We start from the raw sequence: 9,015 nt of genomic DNA, 5'->3' as shown, positions 1-9,015 counted from the left end.
AGGCCGGTGGCACGGGAGGGAGGCCCGGCACGGTTCTGCCCCTCCTGGATCTCCCGCCAGAGACTGCCCGCAGCTCTCACGCCTGGCGGTCTTCCATGAGACGTAGAGCCTTCTTGCAGAAATTGATGAAGTTCCTATGTTAAAGTGTGATCTGGTAGAAGGGTAGCTCCTGGTGCTTCGGTGGCAGTGGCGTTTTCCCGACAGGGAGGACAGCCTGATGTCAGTACTGACCCCCGCACTCCTCCCTGTCCCCGCTCCTGGCGTGTCCTTTCTGCAGCTCCCCGCGTCCAGCTCAGCCACCCTGGAGACTCGTTCTGCATTGACGTGGCCGGACCATGGCTTGGGGAACGTCTCCTTTGAGGCAGTACCAGCTTTTTAGTGTTCATTTTGGATTCTCACCTTCTGTGGCATGGTGGAGTGGGCTCACAGAGCTGCTCCGATAGAAACAGATCTGGCCAGAGACAGAGGTTATCCTTAATGAGAGATGGGTTGTCTAAACAGACTTGCTGTGGAGCACTGTAACAAGGAGGTTAGTGCAACAGTGGGAACGAGGAGAAGGGATTAATTTTTCCAGTACTAGGAGAGGTAGGTTTTGAACTGCACTCCAAAGCAGCATGTGGAGAGAGGGTTTTTTGAGAGGTGCTCTCCAGAATGAAGGCACAGTGAAAGGATCTTAGAAATAAAGTAGAAAAATATTAAACAAACAAACAACAAACAAACAAACCTTCACCAGCCAAAACAAAACTAGGCTGACAGCAGCCAGTTTTGATTGTAAAGAGACCAGAGGGTCCGTCCCTCTGTAGGTACAGTCCCCTGTTGCCCCTGATGCCAGCCATGTGTTTACAGAGACCAGGGCTGTTTGACATCTGCAGGGTCAGGGCGGGCTGGGAGGGAGGAAGCGCTGCTGCAGCGGTGCCAGAAGCCATACACAAAAAGTTTTTGAGGAGGGGAGGTGCCGGTGGTGGGACTGACCTGCTGGGCAGTGTGTTTTTTCCAGTGAGGGTCTAACCCTTTTCCTTGCTTTCAGTTCTCCTTCCAGGAGAATGGCTGGGGGGCATCCCTTGCTGAGAGACTGGTCAGGTAAGAGCTTAAATTTCAAATGTAATCTCTAGTATGTAAGAAGCTGTGCAGCTTTTCTAAAAGAAAGCCAACATGTTAATATTTAGTGTATATTTATTTATTAAAATTTATTTATTGAAGTGGAACTGCCTTAGTGGTAACCTGCCCAGTACTGATGGAAATACTCACTGGATGTTTCCAGTCAGACCTTGAGTGGAAAGAAAAAAGTCCTTAGTGGTTGTCAAGATTGTTCTGGTTTCATAGTCTGTGATGAGTTAAATACTACACATGCAATCTCTGTGTGCACTTTCAAAACATAGAGTTATAATCCCACAGAAAACTTGTTACATCTCATCATTTCTGAGAGGGATGGAGGCAGGTATCCTGACAGTATGATTCAAAACTTCCCTGGTTTTGCTCTGATGGGCAGAGGGGAGATGTTCTTTTGGATATGTGTCTCTGTTTCAGAAAATGTGATGTTGTGAACCGTGGGCTCTCAGGGTACAACACCAGATGGGCTAAACTGGTCCTTCCAAGACTGATCACTAAAAGTGCTGAGAGTACTGTTGCTGTTACCATATTCTTTGGAGCTAATGACAGTGCTTTGAAAGGTATGGAAGCTTTCTTCCATTTGTTTTGTTTTGGGTTTTTTTTTGTTTTGTGGCCTGTTCTCTTAAGACAGTTTAGCAAAAAATACAGAACATTACACAGTCTTTTCTGGCCAGTTCTTTAGGAACCAGTTGCCCTCTTTTCACTTTTACAGTGGATTGTTTTCAGTCATTTTATTTATATTTAAACAATGCAGTGTCTTCTGTTTCTTTCCCTTTAACCAAGTTTTAATATTAAAAGTAGATTTCAGCATGTTCAAGAATTAGTCATAAATCCATGACCTAAAATGGGAGTTGGGCATCTAGCTGATTTTTCTGCCTTTAAAGCAGTCTGATGGGTTCTTGGCCCATGGGTTGAGGAAATGAGGGAAGGGAGCACTTGAATTCTGTTTAAGGTAAGCATAGCAGTGGACAGAGCTAGTCTAATCAAAGTGGTAACATCAGTGCACAAAGGACTGACTGTACGTCCCTGTGAATTTCCAAAATTTTCTCTGCATCCAAGAGATTTTAAAATCTTAGTTTTTGTTTCAGGTGAGGTTTGAGATGATTACATGATCTAATACTAAGATACGGAGTTGTAAGAAAAAGCATCTTAAAAAAGAAAAAAGGTGGATTTCACACACACACCCTCCCCATGCCTTATTTGTGTTAGTCGGAAGTGCTGTGTTTAAATTCTTGACTTGTCTGCTTTGGATATTGAGGAATGGCATTTTCCTACCATACTTCCTGAATCAACAGCTGAGGTGAACTGTGTACTGAAAATGAGTGCCCACATTCATTCACTGTGTAAAAAGCATATTATGTTGTATAATAAATCTGTAAGCAGTTTAACATTGCTAATGCGTGTGCTCCATCCCCTAACAGATCTGAACCCTAAGCAACATGTTCCTTTGGAGGAATATGCTGCAAACTTAAAGAGCATGATACACTACCTGAAGTCAGTAGACATTACTGAAGACAGGATTATTTTGATAACGCCACCACCTCTTCAGGAATCAGTTTGGGAAAAGGAGTGTCTTGCCAAAGGTAAAAGAATGATACAGATGGGCAGAATTTCTTCATTTTACCAGCGGAGTGTAAGTTACTGATCCCAGGCTGACAGATGATTAGTTTTGTGCTTGTGCCAGATTGCAGTAGTGTTCTTTGAGTTGATGGAAAGGACTGCTAGCTGTTTTGCTAAACAACTTTTGGATAAGCTTGTGGAGTAACCACCAACTAATTAGTAACATCCTTTCAAAAGTGTTCATTGATCTGTTCATACATAAAACTGGCAGAAGTGGCTGCCCTTTGAGAACATAGGTTTTGCCAAGATGTCCTAGGCAGACTACGTCATGTCCTAGCAGCTTCCAAAATAACATGAATAACGGAAGAAATTATGGCATTTTGTGCCTTAGAAAATTTTATAATAGTCACAGCATGTTTCACATCTATTTGGATAAGCAGCAATATCCTAGCCAGGTTTATTTTAAACTTAACCCCCCACTCCATCTCCCCCTGAGAAAATCATATTCTAGGCACGCTAATAAAAGTACCTGAAAAAGACGCAAAAGGTGATTAAATGATTTCTCATTATGTTGTTCAAGCTAAAGCTAAAAATAGAGACGTAACAGCACTGCCTACTTTGTGTTACTCAGCTGGTGGAAATTGCCATAATCCCACTGATTCCAGCAGTGACAGTTTATACCTCCTGAGAGCATGTACTCTTTTCCATTGGGACAGCTTGTCCAGTTCTTGCACATTTATAAAGGACTTTTGAGTTAGATTCTGGTAAATACAGAGCTGTCGCCTTTGTATTTGCAGGGTTTTTACTAATTTAGGTGGTATTGTGCATTCTGAGTTGTGTACTCAGTCAAAGTGGTAACATTTTGAAGCTGACCTCATGTTTAATCTGCATTAAATTAGACTATGTCATTGCATGACTTTGCGTTAGAGGGCTTTGGTGTGTGTCGGGGATCACTGCAACACCGATTTTGCACTATATGGACTTTCAGTCTCATCCAGCAGTGTAGTTTTTATATTCAGTTTGGAAAAGGAGAGGAAGTCCTGGAGTAATACTCACAAATTGTGTGAGACAGTAGCAGTTGTCGCAGGTCAGATCAAACATCAGGCATGGCCAGTACTTATATGTGACAGCAGTAGATCCTTGGATGGGGTGTAAGGACAGGTCAGGTGCAGAGCAGCCTGTCCTGGCGTGTGTGCCCAGCTCCCACTAAAGCTGCCACAGCTGTCGTTGGCAAAACATGCACCTGTATTGTCCTTCTGAAGATCTGTTAGGTGAGCACACCGGGAATGCTGCTTATTGGTCTCCTAGCTATCAAGTAACACTTCTAAAATGTTGTCAATTCATTTTTGTCCTACAGCTATCCTTTTTATGGCGTAGGGATGGAGGAAACATGTATTCATAGTGTTGAATTTGCCAGCATCTGTCTGAAAGAGGTTGCAGTGTAGGGATGGAATGAAAGACAGTGATTGCAGACCATGGACCACAGATAAAAGTATTGTGGGCACAGTAAGCAGCAATATCAGATCATCTGTCCTCAACCAGTATCCAGGGGAAATGTTCTGCTTATTTCTAGTTTTGTCAGATAGATAACAGAGCAAAGGAGAGATGTGAAACAAGAGCATGATGATGGTCACGGGAACATTCATCCAGGTGTGAAAAGAGGCGTGAAAAGAAACTCGGCTTCCAAATGAGAGTGCTGTGGGATACAGAGTCAAAGCCTGTACTGAAGTCAGAGCTGCCTTCATCACCTGCATGGCCGTCATTTCATCACAGAAGGCAATTGGGTTGGTCAAGCACTGTCTGGCTTTGCTAAATTTGTGTTGATAGTTCCTTCTTGTCTTTCATGTGTTTGGAAATTAATCCCAAGAGGAGGTAATCCCACTATCTTTCCCAGTGCTGAGTTGAGGCTGGGTTATTGACAGTTTCCCAGGTCCTTTTTCTTGCCTTTCTTAAAGATGGTGTAATGTTAACCTTCTTCCAGTCACTATGGGTCTCCCATTAGCCATGATTTTTTGTAGGTGGTAGGCACTGACCTCACCAATGCCACAGTCAGCCCCTTCAGGTCAGTGGCGCACACCCAGATGCATGTGACATCTCTGAGTATCCCCATAGCCATTGCTCCCCACTGCTGGCTGTCCTTCCCAAGATGGGTGAGTACGTGCAGGTCAGGATTAATCACTAGGCTGCCTCCTTGGTCCCTCAGAGACCCCCATATTCCCTGAGCTTCCTTTGACTGCTGCTCTTAGCTTACAAATGGAGACCTAGCACATGCTCCTGCAGTGCTGCACATTGAGAGCAGGCGTGTGTTTGTGTGCTCCAGAAGGGAAGAGGGAATGAAACAGTGGAGAAGTAATCCTAATGATGAAAGAAGAGGCAATTACCAACTCTGTTAGATTAGAAGTCACAGAAGGGGAAAGGGACAGGACTGCAGGACCTTGCCTGGGGATGTGAGCTTGTGATTGATATGGGGGACTTGGCACCAAAGGGAGCTCTGCGCAGTGGAGGCTGAATGAGCTGAAGGGCCACTAAGTCTGTGCGGGAGTTGAACCAGGAATAAAGTTGAAGAAATCAGGATTTAGGAAATGTACCATGGTGAGGAAGGACCAGTGAGGCTTCCAGGAGTATTTTTATGATGAAAAGAAGCGATGGGAGGAAAGAGGTGGCAGTGTGAAGAAGTGGAAATCATGAGATGTATGGAGGGAGTAGAATAGGAGTCAATGAATTGCATTATAAGTCCCATTAAAAATAAAAAAAAAAAACAACAACCAAACAACAGTAATACCCAGCTCCAGAGCTTCACTGTGGTCTGTGCAGAACTGCTGCCTTACAGTAGCTGGCACTGAGCACGAACTGAACATCCAGCTCCTGGTGTAACTGTCTGCAGCCACAAATGTGGCAGTCACGAGTGCTAATAATGCTTTGCACCTAAATGTACCCTGGTTTCACCAGCATGTTACAATGAGGGGAATACCACAAGGAAATATCTGCTGTCATCCAGGAAGTGGAAAGCAAGCTTGTAATAAGTAGATTGACATTTACTTAACTCTGTTCTCTGTGCTAGTAGCAAGTGTATGAAGAGTTTTAAATCTATGCAATGATTTCACCTGAAGCTTGCTAGAAGGTGAAAGCTGTGAGCAAAGGAGAAATAAGCCTTATGCAGTGTGCTTGTTGCTCTTGCCTCTTTCTCAGGTGTTACACATCTGTTAAGAAACATTTTCAAATGCTTCAGAAACAAAAGGTGCCCTGAAAGAGCCTAAATGAGCAATAGCTTCCAGCCACTTAAACTGAGGTGTATGGTGTCTATCGTCTATCACAGTAGACTGAAATCGAGCTCTATCAGTTGCAGTTGTTAAATGTTTTCTTTGTTTCTGACTGATATAGGTGACCAGTTAAATCGCCGCAATGCCACCACCGGGGAATATGCCCATGCCTGTGTGCAAGTAGCTAGGGACTGCGGAACAGATGTACTCGACCTCTGGACTCTGATGCAAAAAAATCAGGTATGATGTCATGAAGGAGTTTGAAACTGTCATTAGTTGTGAAAATACATCATTTAGCATAGAGGAACCAGTAGTGCTTCATTGTCACTGAAATGATACAAAATATATCTAGATTACACTTTGGGGAAGGAAGAAAATAATCCAGAATGGTTCACCACGGACTATGAGAAATAAAGCTTAATACAACCTGGCTATTATATTTGGTTAGCAGATGTCCCCTGGGTGCATTACATGTAAATAACCATTTCCTTGCACTTTGAGCCATGGAATAGTTCAGGTTGGAAGGGGCCTCTGGAGGCACCTTGTCCAACCTGCTGCCCGGTGTTGGGCTAACTTCAGAGTGAGGTCAGGTCACACGGGCACCCTGCTGATGCTTCTGGCCAAATAACCAAACTCGTCCATGTGACAGATCATGGACTTCTCCTGTGAGCAGGTAACTCCAGTTTGGATGCTGAATCTTTTCTCTCTCCTGCACTCTGTGGTACAGTAGACTACTGCACTATTGAACAGACTCACCGTTTTAGTTGCATCACTTAATCCCATGATTTTTTCCTTCAGTGACTGTGGCCATCAGACATTCTCTTAATATTTTAGTACAAACAGTGAAAAATAAAACCAATATGTATACCATCTGACTTTGAAGAACTAACTTTAAAATTACTTAAGACCTTCTATTTGCAAGTAGCAAATACATTAATACACGGTTTTAACCTCCCCTTTAGGATTTCTCATCCTATTTGTCTGATGGTCTTCATTTATCAACAAAAGGCAACAGCTTTCTAGCAGCACAACTTTGGTCACGCCTGGAGAAAAAACTGTCTGCCCTTCCTTCACTGCTTCCTTATTGGCGGGACGTGGACCACACGAACCCCGAGGCCAGTCTTCTGTGAGATCCCCCGTGGGAACGAGCCGAAGCAGCCAAGCCCGACAAAGCCAACCTGCTTACGACCAGCGGGTAACTTGCACCACACAGCAAGCGCTGCATACCTGTGGAACGGGGCCATGGGGAGGGCCCTGTCAATCCTCTTCTGTGTCCTCTTCCCTTGCTCAGGGGGAGAATAAAGAGGGAAGACCATGCAGGGTGTGTCACGGGGTGGTTTGTCTGCATGCCGTTTATGCCAGTAGCTTTGATCTGAGGATGAGAAGCTCTTTGGAGGAAGATGAGAGTCTCTGTGACCAAGAGACACAGAGTTCCTGGACTAGCTGAGCTTTGGGGACTACACTTTGATTAAAACCATCTGCTGGCTTTAAACACCTAGGAGCTGGTAAGAGGCAGTAGCATGCAGTTTGTCAAGAGCCATTAATGTCAGTCCAGATTAATTTCTTTGGATGTAATACAGCAGTTAAAAGCTGTTATCTGAGCTTTAGTGAGGCTTTTGAGAGGGATGTATTTCAGAGGAGGGGGGTTTAAACTTTAAAACTTATTTTGGCACCAGCACCAGCTTCTTTACACCTGGCCTTTGCATATAGACACAGTGCATGTTTTTGGGTAGTATAAAACTGGGGATGCACATGCTCCTTTTGAGAAGCTTGGAGCTTGAAGAAACTACTCGAAACGGTCTGCATCTCTGCTGCCAAGGCTGCCCCATATGTCATTTACCATCACTTTAAGGAGACCTTTCAAGTGAGCTTTGGTATTCAGCCACAATTTAACAACTGATGTAACAGATGAGTACTGCATACTATATATAGTTTTTGGTCAAGAGAACGCAAACTACAAAACTGCTTTTACAAGCTGCAAAAAAATACCTGAAACCTAGACAAAATTCAACAAGCATGGAGAAAAAAGTGGTTTGGGAAATAATTGGTGAGCCAGCCAGAGAGCAGCAGAAAGGATGATACTACTGGACCATGGATTCAAAACAAGTGAGTAGTGTGTCACTGCAAATAAAACCCCTACACGATTCTGGGCTGTATTAACAGTTGCTTTGGCACAGAACAGATGAGGCCAGTAGGGATGTATTTATTATGCACTGGTGAGACAGACTGAGAGAGCATCAAGCGGTCCAGCGTTGTTGGTGCTGTGAGGCTGCCTGTGCTTCATTAAATGACTAAAGACAAGTTGGCCAACACCTGTCATTGATGTAACAGTGTTATAAACTAGAGCATAAATAATTACTTTTCATGTGCCTGGAGCCAGACCAGAAGCTAGTTTGGTTTATAAATATGAAACTGGACTGTCCTGTCTGTAATAAATGGTTACAGTAAAGACCAGCTGACCAGCGGAAGGGACTCCCTGGGGAAGCTGTGGCTCTTCCTGCGTTAAATGTTACAAACAAACTGTGAAAGTGCCACTTTCACCATGTCTGGAATACAGCTTGGCTCATGGATTCAGGCTTTCCCAAGACCTGCTCCAAACCTCTATTTTGCCACCTGCTACTGCCTGATTTTCATCAAGATCTTAGTGCTGAGAACACATAGTTACAGACTTGCTACCTGAAGAGGCACTTGAGCACACCCCCATAGCTTCGATAGGAATTTCACTCTCAGAACCAACCCTAACCCACAGGTGCAGGAATGGTCTGGAGCACAGGTCCTACAAGTAGCAGCTGAGGGAACTGGGGGGGTTTAGTCTGGAGAAGAGGAGGCTGAGGGGAGACCTCATCCCCCTCTACAGCTACCTGAAAGGAGGGTGCAGAGAGCTGGGGATGAGTCTCTTCAACCAAGTAACAAGTGAATAGCCTCAAGTTGCACCAGGGAAGGTTTAGACTGGATATTAGGAAGCATTTCTTTACAGAAGGGGTTGTTGGGTGTTGGAATGGGCTGCCCACAGAGGTGGTGGAGTTCCCATCCCAGGAGGTGTTTAAGAGTCAGGTCAACATAGCGCTGAGGGATCTGGTGTAGT

At 44.3% G+C, this 9,015-nt stretch overlaps 1 protein-coding gene across 1 annotated transcript in view; it reads left to right on the top strand.

The window, feature by feature from the left end:
* Window positions 1-7,245, top strand: part of IAH1 (isoamyl acetate hydrolyzing esterase 1 (putative)) — a 7,444-nt gene extending 199 nt beyond the window's left edge. Inside the window, exons 2-6 of the mRNA XM_026845135.1 lie at window positions 1,028-1,080; window positions 1,528-1,670; window positions 2,532-2,693; window positions 6,052-6,170; window positions 6,893-7,245. Of these exons, the coding sequence (XP_026700936.1) occupies window positions 1,028-1,080; window positions 1,528-1,670; window positions 2,532-2,693; window positions 6,052-6,170; window positions 6,893-7,060 (645 nt within the window). The 3' untranslated portion in view covers window positions 7,061-7,245. The remainder of the gene's footprint in view (window positions 1-1,027; window positions 1,081-1,527; window positions 1,671-2,531; window positions 2,694-6,051; window positions 6,171-6,892) is intronic.
* Window positions 7,246-9,015: the final 1,770 nt, after the last annotated feature.

This window comes from Athene cunicularia, assembly GCF_003259725.1.
Source record: "Athene cunicularia isolate RWA chromosome 3 unlocalized genomic scaffold, athCun1 chr3_part1, whole genome shotgun sequence".
Taxonomy (NCBI): Eukaryota; Metazoa; Chordata; class Aves; order Strigiformes; family Strigidae; genus Athene; species Athene cunicularia.
The sequence above is the reverse complement of the archived record's forward strand: the minus strand, read 5'-3'. Positions and strand labels throughout refer to the sequence as shown.